This window comes from Stegostoma tigrinum, chromosome 19, assembly GCF_030684315.1.
Source record: "Stegostoma tigrinum isolate sSteTig4 chromosome 19, sSteTig4.hap1, whole genome shotgun sequence".
In the NCBI taxonomy this organism is placed as follows: Eukaryota; Metazoa; Chordata; class Chondrichthyes; order Orectolobiformes; family Stegostomatidae; genus Stegostoma; species Stegostoma tigrinum.
In genome coordinates this window covers 31,810,105-31,827,305 of record NC_081372.1, presented here as the reverse complement: position 1 = coordinate 31,827,305, position 17,201 = coordinate 31,810,105, and the positions used below count along the sequence as shown (strand labels likewise).

General features: G+C 39.1%; 1 protein-coding gene across 1 annotated transcript in view; it reads right to left on the bottom strand.

Annotated features, from left to right (window-relative positions):
* LOC125461646 (collagen alpha-1(XIV) chain-like) overlaps positions 1-17,201 on the bottom strand; it is a 143,349-nt gene that overhangs the window by 45,493 nt on the left and 80,655 nt on the right. The window contains exons 24-27 of the mRNA XM_048550601.2: positions 16,132-16,278; positions 10,013-10,066; positions 1,922-2,061; positions 1,510-1,633 (exon numbers count right to left, since the gene is read on the bottom strand). Of these exons, the coding sequence (XP_048406558.2) occupies positions 1,510-1,633; positions 1,922-2,061; positions 10,013-10,066; positions 16,132-16,278 (465 nt within the window). The remainder of the gene's footprint in view (positions 1-1,509; positions 1,634-1,921; positions 2,062-10,012; positions 10,067-16,131; positions 16,279-17,201) is intronic.

The following is a 17,201-nucleotide window of genomic DNA, read 5'->3' as shown; positions in this document are numbered from 1 at the left end:
GAAGGAAGGACAGTGAATTTGGATTAATAAGAGACAAAGCTCCCTATTGCAAAATGGGTATTAATAAAACAATTTTCTAAAAGTAATGAATTAGAGGACACCCTAAATGTTTTGAGGATATCTGGTAAATACTTCAGTTTATCCATGTCCACTAACAGTAACACAGCATAATCTATGATTTATAAGTCATAAAATAATTCCATCAATTATACATTCTGGATACAACACTGATTTTTCCTTCAGATATACTGATACATGGTGGCGAGAGTGAAGGATGATGTGCTCCTGAATGAATAAGTATTTGCCAAAAAAAAAACTTAGTCTGGTTATTTAGTAGATCATGTCAGGAATAATAAAGCTGTGGACCATCAAAATTAGCTTGCCCAAAGAAAGCAGATTCAACAAGACCATTTAGAATGTCATTAGATACATCATTGGAAGAAACAAATTTTAAGACTACAGGAGACAGCATAGTACTAAATGGGCTGCTTCATCACAAACTCAGACTCAGATGTCTACAATACAGAATGAGGCCATTTGGCCCATCATGTCCACAAAGATATGACGATACTAAGCCCATTTCTCAGATTTTCGCTCATAGCCCGGGGGGCTATCATAACATAAATGAATATCTAAATACTTTGAAATGTTACAAGAGTTTCTAACTCAATCCCCTTTCAGATATCAAGTTTCTTTCAGACTGCCACCAATCTCTGAGCAAGAATTCTTCTCAACTGTGCTCATTGCCTTCCAGCTCTGACTATAAATCCATGTCCATGAGTTATTGAACCCTCTACAAATGATGAAAATGCCTTCCTTTCAATCCTCTTCAGATTTTTATTCATTTCTGCGAAGTCCCCTCTCAGCCCTCTTTGCTCCAAGGGAAGTAATCTCAGCATATCCATTTTTTCTTCATAACTCAGCCCACCAGTCCAGGCAATATCATGGTATATCTCCCCTGCACCCTCTCCAGTGTAATCATATCCTTACTATAAAGTGGTGACCTGAATTGCACATAGGACTCCAATTAAGGCCAACAAGCATGTTATACAGTTCCAGTATAAACTTTTTGTTCTTGTATTCTATGCCTTAGCTACTAAAGACAAGTATCCTATATGCCTCCTTAACCATCTTACCTATCAACCCCACTATCTTCAGTCATCTGTGGATATGCACACAGAATTTCCTCAGATCTTTAATACTCCACAAGTTCCTACTATTTACGGTGTAATCTCTTGCCTATTAGCCAACCCAAAGTGCATCACATCATACTCTTCTGGGTGAATTCCAAGACAAGACAAGCAAAATGTACTTAATGGCCTTCTTTACTATATTATTCTAATGGCACTCAATGATAAAATAGCATTTCTATATTTTTTGATTTAAAAGACTGTGCTTGAAAATCAATGTTATAATTAAATGTTTAACTTTCATACATACCTAGAATCAGTAACTCAGACAATTATCAGTCATGGACCTATTACCATGACCTATCTATAGTGTTTTTACCCGTATTAGAGTCAGCTCCTCTGTAAGGTATGTCATAGATTGCTCCCAATAATTTCTCTTTACGTTCAAATGAGCCATATTGAATTTCATTCCTCATACGATCACTAAATTGATTCACCGACACCTGTAAAAAATTTCAGTGCATTTGAAAAATATTCTGTATTTCCACGTTCAATATAGAGAAAAAGGCATGTGATGTTAATAAGGTTATATACGCAAAAATGTCATTTAATTATTTTTACTTTTAAAAAGTATAAGCTAAAACTTACCTGTTCTCCTGCTATAGAAAGTTTTAATGTAAGGGCTTTATACAGAAAAGGCGATTTTGATAAACTTGTGAGCAAACTTAGAACAGTGAAAATAAAAAAAAACAAGAAATCAGAACATTTTGGATTCAGATAGCAAACATTACCTGTATTCCTTCTGGGCCAATTTTGTCAAAAACATTAATGCTATCGTACAGAAATGCAATGATCTTCTTGAAATTCATTCCTCCCACCGACCTGGATCCATCGATTATAAAGTTTAAATCTGCTGTGATATCACGGCAAGCTAATGAAGAAAGGAAGAATTATGGTTTGCTACCATGGCATGATTAAAGAAAGCACAAAATGCTCACAAAATCAAAAGCTTAAAAGGTTTATTCTGTTGACATACAGTAGGCAGGTTAATGTCGAAAAGGATTGCTGACTTGGATTAGACTGAATATTTTAATGAAATCTTCATCCTTTTTGTGGTCAATTAAAAACAAATGTTAGTTATAATGAATTTTCAAAGGGCACATTTAAAATTTTGCTAGAAATACTAGATATAGGAATCGTCGTAATTATTGGCATGATATCACTGGGGAGGTAACAGCAACCACAAAACTGAATTACTGCCGTCAAATCACTGTCAATTCTGCTTATTTAATGTGATTGGGTTTAGATTTTTCTACTGTAAAAATGAATGACCTGATTATAATCCTGCCCATTTGACAGGTATGGGTAGGTTGGTGATTAAAATTGTATAAAGCACGCATTTAAAGGTCCAAGGATATCATTCTATTCCTGATAAGATTTGACTGTTCATCAGACCTTGGGCTCCGCACTGGAAGTCTAAGTGAAATCTAGCAACAAACAAGATCATTGTCAGAAAAAACCCGATTAAGTCCGATTTCTAATTCAGAAATGATTTAAAAAAAAAACATGCTTGCCTGTACATGAGCTGGGAGCAACAAAAGTGCAAGGCTGTACATTGCATCCCCCCCGTTTTACCACCCTCCATCATTTCCACGCACCATCTAGTCACTCCAGTCTCTAGACGTACCTCCCACAAAACTTACATGATGGTGTTGGTGACAGTAATGGTCCAGAATTGAAATTCATGCTTCGTGGTCATATTGCCTCATCTTAAATATCCCAGAAGGAAGAAAGGTCAGAAAGAAAACTAGCTATACTTAAACAGAAGTAGCTGTCATGCCAAACCTCCACATTGAAGTATACAAAGTGGACCAGCAAATTTGACAGATAGTTTTACTGTTTTCCTTCTGGGATCTAAGGCTTACAGCCCAATGCCTGAGGCCTATTCAATTAAACCCAGAATTTGTAGGCAGAAACCAATTTCCAGTCTGTGGTTTCTGTCTAATCTCTCCTATCCTTTCATAAGCTTCAAATTCTTCACAAAATCACCATGGAATTTCTTCTTTTCTTACAAATAAAACAGCCTGTACTTCAAATTCAGTTTCTACATTAACAAAGTTTACTCTCCAGGCACAAATTGCCAAACAAGCCATTCCTTTACATTTTATTGAATGATAATAATAAGAATGATGAGTAGCAGCCTGCTATCATTTTTACATGAAAAGTTACTTTGGAGAGATTTTATTGTACTGACTTCATATAAACAGTTATATCCTGTTTAAAACGACTTTTCCCAAAATAAATGATTTACCCATTGGCCTGCTGCCCATCTGATTTCATTCCCTGCCCCACCCCCACTGACCAACATGCACAAATACAACAGAAAGTAAAATTCATTGACTGTAAATGTACAGAAGAAAAAGAAAAATCAGAAAAAGCCTTGCCCAGAGATGAGGAAGTAATTTCACAGCGTTTACAAGAAGAGATGGAAGCTATCAAAAACAAAGACACAAGAAAATGTAGAATGAGAGAAAGGAATAAAAGTGATAGAGGGAAAAACAGAAATTAATCTGCCACAAATTTAACAGAAACCTCCCCTGTGGGTTTGAAAGTCCGATGGGGGTTCTTATATAATTTACTGCTTGCTTTCCCACCACCCTCCCACTGTGCTTTATTTATCTGCAATTTTATATTCATTTCATTAATTTTAATGTTTTTAAAACAGCATTGGAAATTCTATACACAGAATGGAAAAAGGGGAGCCATTTGAGATTAGAACAGCACAATTGGGGAGCTGTCTGAGGGTTTGAGAACAGAACAACAGGGTGAGTTAATTCCACAGAGGCAGGTATCCCAACACCAAATCACCTTTATTTGCACGTGGAAAGTCGTTGACACTGATCCAGCTCCCTCAGAGCCAGAATCAACAGGATCTGTGACACTCCTGCTTATAGCTGTCAACCAGGGGTCCCTGATTGGGGATGTTAATCTGGTCCCATCAGGGAACTCATATTCTATGATGTCCACCTTGCTGATGTTGTTACAATCATTTTCAAGGGGGAAGGTCCAAGTGCTTGAAAGTAATATGGGGGGGGAGGGGAAGGCAGTGGAATGAGAACTGGAGCTGCTGCTCTGTGATTCAACCACATTCAGAAAAAAAAATGAAAGTGCCTTTTCAAGGAAAGATGAAAGTTATTGTAGAAATCACCAGGACATGTATAGCTACATAAGAGGTGCGATTTTTGAAACATCCAAAGTGAAACAGCGGGAAATATGATTTTGTTGAATAAGACTGGGAGCCAGTGCCAAATGAGTAATGTCCAAAAACATTGTCCAAAATCGAAACAAATGAAACTAACGATGATATGATGGGTGCGTCAGCGCCTATATTGAAAGGCAAACCTGTGAATATATAATGGTCTATATTTGTGAAAGAAGCACACCAAAGCAAACATATTTGTTTTAGGCACAAAAAGAAAAGCGACCTACCCAGACTTGCTGCACACTCATTGCATGATTCCCAGCCTTTGATCTGCTCTTGTAGATAATATATGGCAAGTCCAATTCAGTTTTGGGTTAATGATAATCGCCAGGACATTGATAGTTGGGAATTCAGTGATAGTAATACCATTGATAGCCATGGGATGATAGATACTCTCTTGTTAGAGGTGGTCATCGCTTCGCATTTGTATAACATGAATGTCATTTGCCACTTGTCATCTCAAGCCTGAATATTGCCGAGGTCTTTGGAAACTGACTGCTTCAATATCTGAGGAGTCATGAATGGTGCAGAACATTGTGCAAACAGTGAACATGCCCACTCTGACCTTATGATGAGGTTGCTAAGAATGATTGGATTGGGGAAACTACCTTGAGGAACTCCTGCAGAGATGTTCTGGAGCTGACCAACTACCACAACCATCTTCTATATTTTCCCAGAGAGTTTTCCCCCCGATTTCCATTGACACCAGTTTTACGAGAGATCCTTGATGCCACAGTCTATCAGATACAGCCTGTCATTCTCATGTCACCTCAGGAATTCAGCTCTTTTGTCCATCTTTGAACCAACACTATAAGGAGTTCAGGAGCTGTGTGGTCCTGGTACAACATAAACTGGGCATCACTGAGCAGGTTATTGCTGAGCAGGTGCTGCTTGATAGCTCTGTTGATGATGCTTTCTATTGCGTTACTGATAAATCGAGAGAAGGCCGATGAGGCAGTAATTGGCTGGAAATGATTTGTACTGCTTTGTGTGTACAGGACATGCCTGGGCAATTTTTCGTGTTTTCAGGTAGATGTCAGTATTGTAGTTGTCCTGGAAGAGCTTGGAGAGCTGAGTGGCAAGTTCTGCAGCACAAGTCCTCTGTACTATTGCAGAACATTGACAGGACCCATTACCTTTGCAGAATCAAAAGCCTGAAACCATTTCTTGATGTCATGTGGAGTGAGTCAAATTGGCTGAAGAATGATATCTATGATACAAGAGGCCTCTAGAAGAGGCCAAATTGAATTATCTACTTGCCACTTCTGGCTGAAGATTGTTGTGCATACACTTGCATTATGTTTTTCACTGATGTACTGGGGTGTACAATTAATGAGGTTGGGGATGTTTCTGGAACCTCTTTCTCTGGTGAGTTTTTTTAACTGCCATAGCAACAGTGTGACAAAGGTTCATCTGACTGATTCCTGGAATGGCAAGCTTGTCTTATGACGAGAGATAGGGTCCATTAGCATGTATTTATTGGAGTTTAGAAGAATGAGAGGGGATCTCATTGAAACAAACTTCTGACAGGACAAGACAGATTAGATGTCGGGAAAATGATTCCCCTGTCGGGGGTGCTGGTATTGAGGAGGCATCTAGAATAAGGAGTCATTTTAAGAATACACTGGATAGGCAATTCAGGACTCAACTGAGGATAAATCTCTTCAGTTTACGGAATTTGCCAATAAAAATGGATGTGGAAGCTAAGTCGCAGAATATATTTAATAAGGAAATAAATTTCACGACAATAAAAATGTGAAGGAGTCTTGGCAGAGCACTAGAGAATGGTTTAAGATAAGCAATTGCCATATTGATTGGTGCAGCAGGCTCAATGGGGCAAATGGTCTACTCCTACTTCTATTTATAATGTTTTGATAATCGTTGGAATGGAATACAAACTCTATGTGCATTTTTTCAATTGTGAAAGCTTCAGATCTGTGTTTATTGGCAAACAACTGAGCTTTAATTCTGAGGAGTCAGTCAGTTTGAAAGTCAAATAAAGTCAATTCAATGTCAGCACTGCCTCATTCTGGAGACGGTGTTAAGAAAATTTAACATTATTGGGCACATTGTGTTTTTAATGGAGGTTTCAGGATTGCTGCAGCAATGATGCTTTGACACAACTGAGATGGAAATCCTCAAAAAGCTAAAACAGCTCAAAACAAATAACACTGGGGGTTGGATGGTGTTAATCTCAAAGTATTAAGGCTGATAAGGCAGGAGATTCTAGAATCAACAAAACGTCATTACAAGAGAGTTGGACTCACAGAAGATTCTAATGGCATTAAAATAGGCTGATTCACTGCCCAATTTGAAAGGGGCAGTAGTCTGTAAAATAATGAATGCAACTGTCAAAATAAATGAGGATTACCTTTGCAATAACAACATTTAATATGGATTCAAACAGGCACATCCTGACTTGTTTAAAGCAGTGACATCCCAAATGCAGTGAGGAAGGCCCAACTCTGTGTTGTCCCTCAAATTCTAAAGGCCTTTTTACACCAGAAAAGTGACAAGTTCGAAGCTGTGGGAACTCAGGATGAACATTTGGATTAGATAACAACTCACCAGCACAGCTGGCCATCACTCATTACAGTATTTATTCAGATGGAAGAGGAAAGTGAAAGAATGCTGTATGGGATGCACTAAGGGTCAATACTGCAACATTTGGGACTTGGATTCAGAAACTCTACACTTCAGTCAGATCTGTAAATAATACTAAACGAGGAAGCATAGTTGATTATGAGGAGAAAATACATAGTTAGCCCCACAAAAATATGTAAGAACCAAAAGAACAATGGATGCTATAATTCAGAAACAAAAGTAGAAATTGCTGGAAAAGATCAGCAGGTCTGGCATCATCTGCAGAGAGACATCAGCGTTAGCATAGATACCCTTTCTCAAAACTGACGCTAGCTAGGAAAATGTCAGTTTATACACAGAAGAGAGAGAGTATGGAGGAGGTAGGGAATAAATGATAGGTGGGAATAGAGCACAAAGAGTGAGAAGAACAGTTGGACATACAAAGGAGTGGAAAACAATCTGGCTGGGAGGATGAATAGCTGTTAATGGAGATTGTTAGTGACGAACAATAGGTTGTGTGTAATAGAAAACTATGTGATAGCCAAGCCTTGGGTATGAGGATTGGTGTAAATACATGGGAGAGCGCGATATTGACTCCAGAAGGCTAGAAAGACTCCTGGCAGAAAACGAGGTGCTGTTATTCTAGCGTATGCCGAGTTTCGCTGGAGCAACTCAAAATATGTAACTGGATGTGCCAGATGCATTGTAATACAGATGAGTATAAGGTATTGCCACATAGGAAGGGAAAATGGACAACATACACCCTGAGTAGTGTTGAAACAGCTAAAGCAATAGCTGAAAGTGAACTACGAACTTGTAAGACTCAATGTTTAGTTTATCAGCTGTTGTAGAACAGAGAACAATAAGCAAGTGAAACATTGGACGATTGGGGAACAACACAGGCCTGAGCAACTCATGTCAAAAGCGTGTGGCTCTGTGATAAATGACTATTTCTGGTAGCGTAACTGGTTTGGTGACCTGAAAGTACACAAAACATTCAAACGCTGCAAATAATTTTGAAGGAGAGTCACCATACAGATGCCTACAAGAGCAAGACAAAAAAAAAGGCAGAAACTAGGACTTTCCAACCTCAAATACAGGTAAATGAGAAATAATCTTATTCGAGTTTAAATCATAGCAGACTATTGTGCAGATGTCAGATCCAGAATATTAGCTCAAATGGTAAGAAGAGGTGGAGCCCAGCGAGGCAGCTAACTGGAAACTAATGGCCAGCAGTGCTTCTTCCCAGAAAGAGAATTGACACTGATTGACTTGGTGCAGGTAAATGAAGAATTGTTCAAGACTCTACTGGACAACAATTGGGACATCATAGGGTCTTCCTGGATCGCGGAACTAAAATGTGCTGAATGGCATTCCTCATTTTTGTATTTTCCAATGTTTATCTAATAGCGACAGCAGACTAGCAGCCCTGGTGAATTTGCCAGTCATCAGGATGTTCATGCGCTGCCCATCAAGATTGGAAAGAATGCCCATAGAATACTGATGGCTCTTGGTGTGGACCACTGGTTCAATTTCCCAGGTTACAGATCATTAAGTACCTGTAACATCAGGAAAACTGACAGGCTTTTCAGAAATATTAGCTCCTTAACTTTCTAGGTGATTTATTTCTATTGACTGGTCAGAACCAAAATTTGCTAATTCACTGCCAATAGGTAACTATCGTTTGAGCAAAAGAAATCATAATAAACTTTTAACTTAATCAAATCATCGTCTCCAAAAGAGCAATCCCACCACCTATGTGGTTCAAATGGCAAAAGGCACCTTTGATCAGCTTTAATGGTACAGGCACAGGGTTGAGATTTTCAGCAAGGTGCCCAGGTCTCATGATAGCAGCTGGTATGCAAAATATAGATTAATATCCAAATGACAGGTAGAACATCTGCCCCACATTTGCAAAATCACATTTACATTGAGGAGTTACTTCACCGCGAAGTTTGCAGACTATTGAAAACAATTTTGATGTGAATAAACAGATCATTTTCTTCTCCTTTAAAGGCAGAATGACCTGCATCAGCAGAAGCAGCAGGTTTGGTTAAGTTAATTTTAATTTCTAATTAAAGGGCTATAGTCTAATTTGCCTTGGCAAGGCAACTAATGGTGTTTTCAGTTAGTTGGTTTGCCATTACAAATTCAGGGTTTCAGGCAAGCTGACAATGTGAAAGCAAGGAAGTAGCATCTGGGGCCTGAGCAAACAAAGCAATTATTTGTGTAGCTCCTTAACCGGGCAGATTGAAAGACTGTGAAATGAACAGTGCCAGGACTCAGAAGCTAGTATAAATTAGAGTGAGTGAATTCAATGTCACACTAGGTGCAGAATAAGAAGTAATGAGACAGAATGAAGGATTGAACGAAGATGATCAAAATGCAGGAACTCCCATCCTTACTGTACTGTTGGCATACCCCTACCTCCCAGTGCTAATCACCCCTTTCTCAAGAGCAATAACAGACAAGCAATAAATGCTAGCTTAGCCAGTGGTACCTACACACATTCCCACATAAAAATAAAACTGGTATAAACAACAGAATCAAAATTTGAGAACAAAACTATATTTTTAAAATCTCCAACAGCAATAAAGTCTAATACAGTGAAACTCAATATCTGTTAAAAATCAGTTTTCAATGCAAGAGAGGTTATTTCCCTCTCGTTTCAATTGCTGTGCCTGATTTCACACTTAATTCCATATTCTAACTTGCACTTCCAAGGTCAGACTTTGAGTTACTCATTAACCATTCTTCAGTCTGATTCTCTAGAGGTATAGTTGCTTGCACTGTTCACATAGATCCTAGATGATTAGTAGGACAACGGGCTTTGTTTTGGCTTTCTCATTTACAGAAATTTCAAGTGTCACATCTCGTATCTAGTCAAATGGCAAATATAAATGTAATGAATGACCATTTCTGAGAGAAAAATCTGGTACGTTAGATCAGTACCTCTAACTCATGTACAAGTAAGGTTAATGAAAACACTATCATGTTGCTCTCATGCTGAAACAATTTGAACTAATCATAATCCTACCTTTGAAGGCAGCAAGAACACTTGAAACAAATGAGGATCTTGTTGGAAGTGGCACTAGCAGCAAGAGAAAAAAAAGGCTTATATTATAATGATGGCAAAACAAGAACATTTTTGAAAGGTTTCCTTGTTAGAGAGTTTAGTTTACTAAATGTCAACTACTGCTCTCAAAACTGACTGAAAATAATACAGCAATGGAGCTGTAATATTGCACAATTGGGATCCTACTTCTATGGTATCCATATGTTGTAATGCAATCCACACCGCTGAAGTATAAGATTTAAGGTGTTATTTGTCATTTTACTACTCGAAATGTATTCACCCACACTTAAATTATTCTTAACTTTTTTCTTTTATATGTGAGAAGCTCAATGCTTACAGGTCACCATGAAACAATTGCTGGCTAATGGTTATCTGTCTACAGCTTTAGAATAGTGATGATACTTCAGAAAGGCCTCAACTGCCAAGGAGTTCTTTGGAATATCCAGACACCATGAGAAACATTATGGACTGGATCTTCCAAGACAGAGCAGAAAATGGAAGTTGGGACTAGGTTCTCATACATGGATTTGATGCCAACATTGCCAAGGGAGTGGGAATAGAGGTGGGCCAGCTCAGAAATACCAATCACACCGTCTCAGAAGAGCCAGGGGCTTGAAACCTGGGAAGGACGACCCTTCACATTTCAAATGCTAACTTGGAGATGATGTTGAAAGATGTGAGGAAGAGGATGGAGGTCTTCTCAGAAGGAAGATGTTACTCATACAAGCTGAATTGGTATTGCTGGACACTTCAGCCAATGTCAGCCGGAGCAGTGTGGTCAGAAGTTGGGGGATGTAGTGTAGGATGGGGAACAATTGGCTGATACACCCTGACAAGTAAGTGCCAAACCTCAGAACAGATTCCTATTCACCTCCTGCAGATACACCAGCTGAGGAGCCTGATAGCACATACTGATCTTCAACATGGGTAGCTGGCTACTCAGCTCTCACAGTGACTCAGAACTACACAGCTCATGAGGTCCTGTCATCACTGACATATACATCCTCCAACAAACTTGAACAGCTGCTATTGACCTTATTGAATTCCTGTTTGCCATTGCAGGAGAAACAGGCTCAATAAAAGGTCCAAACAGGTGGATATTTTCCATAAACGCACATCCATGTACACTCATGGAAACAGCCAGGATCGCGGATTTGAAGACCTTGGTGAAATGGCTTGTCATAGATCGATAGAATCATAAGGTTTATACAGCATGGAAAGGGGCCCTTTGGCCAGTCAGCTTCATGAAGACATGGTGTAGCTGGCAATTAGAGAGGGAAATCTGTTCATTTAAAAGGACTGCATTGAATGTTTCTGTGTAGGTTTGCTGAATTGCATTAGAGAGCTTCAACACTCTGCTCATCAGACGAGCTCCCATGATCTCTCTCCTTGTACATGCAAGCATGATACAGACATTTCCCCCTCACTAATCACTAGACCAAGATGATCAGCAAAGCTCCAAACAAACACCATCACTCTTTATAAGCGTAGAGTCCATTAGTACAAATAAACTGACCTGGATGGGCTACCATACCTGATTAGAAAAGTTGGCACTGGCTGAGGTACACAGTGCCAGTGAGCAGAAGGAGATGTCGTAAGCAGCTGTGGACAGTTTATCTTTCAAGATGTAGAACAGACACAGCCTTGTACACAGAGGCGGAGACTCTGAACTAGAAAGGAGGCTATACCCCGGGCAGCTTCAACAGATAATCCCTGATGTTCGTAACATTCTGTGATGACCATGGAGCCCCATGTTAGGTCTGGCTATCTCCCTGATGGGCAGATGGGGCACCTTGGTGTTCTGCAGCTTTTCCATCTAAGTCTTCCTCTTCCTCCAATGAGTTATCAATTTCCAGGGTCTCACCATCCTCAAGGTCCACATATTCCAAGTTGTAGACAGCTCAACAGAACGTTAACATGTGTTCCCCTTACACATGGACTTGATCAGTCCAGGTTCCAGACAGCATCTTCAGAGGTTGGCTCACTGCTGGTCTAGGAGAGTAGATGACTTTGATCGCATCACCTCTGTCTGAGGCACCGAGAGTAGTGGTCACATCTTCAAGTCCTTATCCCTCTGATATCCAGGACTTTTGGGGTCTGAGTGAAGAATTGTAGCAATCTGGACTGCAAGGGAGTGAAGGAATTATAACAATTGCCAGCAGAGCGAGTACCACATGGAGAGAGCACCTGTTATGGTCACTGACCTAATAGAAGTTAAGGCAGAAGTGGCCCTCCCAGGTAATTGGGTATTATTGGCTAGTTACTGGATGCCTTCACAGTGCCCTGTGTGGAATCATTGACACCCTATACCTGGGGTAAGTCAGCAACTTGGGAAAAATCACACTGCCCTCTGTCCTCGCAACAACGCATCTGGTTGTGAATTGAATGAATGGAAACATTGGTGGGCAGCTGTTTCAGCGAACCAACCAAAGTCTGCAGCAGTTGACTGGAATGAGCCAGAGATGTAGAATTATAAGGTCGGAGGACCTTGACAGTCACTGATACAGTGAGGAGTGCTGAGGTCTGATAACTTTGACAAGGGCAGAGGGCTTAGTGACCCTCTATCTGGAGAATCACAATGTCTTGCAGCACTGTGTCTCATCATTTCAAGGTAGAATTTATGCTAAGGAGATGACCTCTGCCCTTTATGGGAGTCCTTTCCAATGCAAATATTAAGGTCTTTTCCCTTCCTAGAAGGGGACTATGTTCCATTGTGGTCATGCTCCTATTGACAGCCAGCAGCTTCCATGTGTTCACTTTCCCCTAAAAATGTAAACGCTCTGTAGTTTTGCCCTTGCTTATACCCTATGATTCCAGGAGAATTACAATCTCTGGACAGGGTAAGCACTGACTATGTTTTCCTCCCTCCTTGTGTATTAAGCTAAAGTCACTTGTTTTCCAATGCGCAAGCCCCACTTTCTCTGGGAAAAAGTGTGCCTGCCTTGATTCAGCTGGTCTTCTTCAGACAGTACACGCAATCCTTTTGGCCCTCTATGAAGATCTGAACATCCCCTAATGATCTATTCAACAATGTTTATTGACCTTCATTATACATCAGGAAGGATCACGGACCCTCCCCTCACCTTGGTGAAACTGGGCAGCAGCAGGAACAATGTCAGGAAACTGACACATACTGGCTGGTGCTAGTACTGTTCAATACCTTCAGTGGTAAATGAAAATTAAAAACTCAACGTCATTTTCTTTCTACTACTGACTTCAATAAGTCTTTATGGCTTCTTTCTTTCTAATACTAATGGAGAATACCGGTGGGCATGAAACTTCAATACTTTCACACCCGTGTGACTTTACTGTGTGTATGCTTTTCAGCTACTGCAAAAACCTAACAAACATGGATTTCAGTAAAATAATTTACAGTACTGAATTTCATGATATAGCATTCAATCTGGTTGGAAGATTCAAACACCATTTATTATTCCCTGGTGTCAAGTGGAAAGTAGCAGTAAGAATCACTTTGGAATATCAAATGTTTTCACTCTTAATTTTGTTGAGCACTAAGAAAATGTAAAAGTTGCCAGCATCTTTACAGACTATAGGGCTGCTCTCTCATTAGAGAGAGATAACATGGCAACCCTCAGGTTAAACCACTATGTCAGGTGAGCAAAAAGTTTGAGAAGGAGAGTCCTTCATGTTCACCTCAGCTGGTGTGGGAATTGAACCCATACTGGCTGGCATCACTCTGCATCACAAACCAATGATCTAGCCAACTGAATAATCCCATTGAATTAAGTCACAAAAACGATGTAAGGTTTACAGAATGATAAACCCCAGTATTCTGATAATTTCCAGTAGCATATTCAACAATTAATAGAATATTGATAATTCATATGCACTATAAATGAATTCCACAATGAATTAGAAGGCAGAGTTCTTTTGTGATGTCCTGCAGAGCTGCAGCCTGAGCTGCGCCAACATAACCTGCTGAATGAGTGGGTGCTGCTTTAGTGTAATCAGAACTTAATGGGGCAGACCGAAAATGGACTTTGTCAGTGCATTGGACAAACTGCTACACCAGGCTTATGAATGTGAAAACAGATTAAGGAAAATATGATTAACAGGGTTGAATCTAGTGTTGAATTTAGGAACTTTTCAGGAACTTCAGTTTACCAAAACACAAAAATACTGCTCTGTAGTGTTCCTCAACATAATATGTTCCCTGTCAGAAAGCAATCTGACAATTCTTCACATTTTTCAACCCCAAAGTCTAACTCAGCCTCTACATAACAGAATTGTAACTTGTTTAAATTGCTTCATGTAGCCTAGCACTCATGATAGCTGTAATACCTTAGGAATTCCAGATTTGCAGACAATATCCAGCTGTAACATGTCTAAAGGGCACAAAGCATAGCTATGCTAAGAAGCAGGCTTTAATAAAAAAAATTATCTAACCACATTTTTACAAATATGCAAGATTATGTGCCTCAGTAAAAAAAATCTGTTGGGTATTACATTTCAAACTGCTTTGAAAATTTAACAATGTAGATTTTCAGATGAGTGTATTCTATCTGTAATGTTCAATATACTACACAACTTCAAAAGCAGAACACCTGATATGGAGACATGATATCATGACATCAGTATCAGCGAATTATTATGGCACCCTTCATACTCAATGTTATTGTAACAGCAATGATTTGTGGCCTGTTATATCTACCAAGTTAAAAAAGTACAATATTTTGTCACAAAGATGCAATGACTTTCAACAGAATCCAACAGAATTGTAACTCCCGACAAGACGATAGCGCTAAATATTTCCACAGATTCACTATTTATGTATTAATTGACCATGGATAAATCTAATTTTTCTGTCTATTATATGATGATTTCAGCAGTGAAAATCATGCAAAGAATCTGCAAAACAGGAAATTAAAAGTTCATTTGTACACATTCCTCACAATTCATCTTCAGTAAGTCAATGACCAGCAAAATGGTAAGTAGCCTCACTAGCCTACACATCATATCGACCTGTTTAACACACCAATTGATTTTTGTTGGATTTACTGTTAATTAGATCACTACAATGTGTTTAATGAAATGGAAGTCCCAGCTCCTTATAATGGATGTACAGTTCAGAAACCACAGCAAAAAGATCAGCATATTTTGCACATTTATTTTGATCCTAATGAGCAGCAAATCACATTGGACATGCTGAGTTTGAACAATAATTACCTTTACATTAAAGGAAGTGACTCAAACATTTTCATTGTGACTCAAGTGTAATTTAACACAGCACCAAAATATACTTACAATATAATTTTGCTTATGAGAATTCTCAAATAACTAATTAATTAATAATCGTACAGAACTAACTACTTAAGTTTCAACTCCTGATCTATGTTCAACTGATTTCAGCCACTCAAAGAGCTACGACTGACTGAGTGCCATTGTGCAGAAAGGTAAAACCTACAATGATTTCTGCTAGGAATTGGATATTGGAAATGGCATCTTATGTCATGGATATAATGTCAGGGGACACTTGTCACTGTGGTAACTAATCCTGCTGCTGCATTGATGTGGACAGGATAAATGAGGGAGAAAGCAGAAAACAGTCAATGATAGGATATAATTACAATGGGAAGCTGTGGGAAATGTGCAACCCAATCCCAAATCTCTAAACTTAGTGGTATGCCTCGCTATTGAAAGGAAAAATTCATAAAATTAGCATTTGAATTGCAGTCAAGATATTTATGTGAATGATGGAAGTACCAAAATATGAACTGGGAACTTGTTGCATGAAGCATTCTCTGTCAGAACATATCCCAGCAGATTAGCTAAGGAATTTACAACAAAGTTTCTGTGAGGAGCCTAGGAAGAATTCACTTATGCATGTTTGGGAAGCTGAGGTGGAAGAATACTTCTACCTAGGGAAATATTTAATAAAACACTAAGCATATTTTATATACACTACAGTCACAGTATCTATCTACATGGGCTTTATGCTGCTCAAAGTAAAATATGTTGGGACCATTTGTGCTATTGTGAGGTGCCTTAAATTCTTTGTGTGTTTTCATCTTTTACAGATGAAACCTAAAAGCCAAAGTCCATTAAACAAAGGAACTTACTTGTGGATTGAAGAACTGAAGCAGCAGGTCCCTCCATGCCTTGTAGGCGTGTGAACACAGTAATCTTGTATTGAGTGTTAGGAAAGAGCAGTCTGAAACAATGTGAGTCTATGCCCGCATGCAAAGTGCTTTCCTGTGTCTCTCCATCTGTAATTCAGAAGAGAAGATATTAAAGATAAAGATGCTGCTTGTCTAAGGGGACAACATTGGGGAATTAGTTTGTCTTGTAATTTTCAGTTTCTGATGGATATTACCTTGATAAATATCATCAGGGACATTAGAACGATAACTTCTGTCAAAATGCAACACTAACTGAAGATGTCAAGTCATTTCAAATCTCCACTTGCTCCCACTCTGATCTTGGTATCCATGGACTGCTACAGTATTCCAGTGAAGCTCAATGTAAACTGGACGAGCACCACCACATCTTTCACCTCAGCACCTAAACCTTCTGGCCTCATTAATGACTTGAACAATTTTAACTAATAGGGTAAGTTTCTTCAGATGCATTTTATCAAAAATCATTTATTCACAGGATGTGAGCATTGTTAGCCGGGCCAACATTTATTACCCATTCAAAGTTGCCCATTAGAAGATGGTGGTGAGCTGCCTTCTTGAATTGCTACAATCCATTTGGTGTAGTGCATCCATAATACTGTGAGGAGGGCGTTCCAAGATTTTGACCAAGTGGTGTTAAATTGAGGCTAGGCAGGAAATGGCTCATAAGTGGTCATTAAAGTGGGGCAAATTCAAGCTTAGGCCTTGCCAGTCCCATCATAAAATTGTGGAGTGGTCAGGGTGGGTAGAGGGAAGTGGAAATCTACTTTTCTGTTCTTACTATCCTGCCAGTCTTACCCAACCTCACTTGAAATTGTAAACCAGCCACTGGGTAAGTGTAAAATTTGACCCATAATCTCCGCCTTTATTTTCTTCTTTTATGTTTGTTGATACAGGTGTGTCTCATTTTTGCTTTATTGTTAATGTTGCGTTTTAACATACAATTTACTGCTATACGCACATCTGGACATTTTTTTTGTTTCTTTTCTATAACTATAGCTATCCATTTTGAT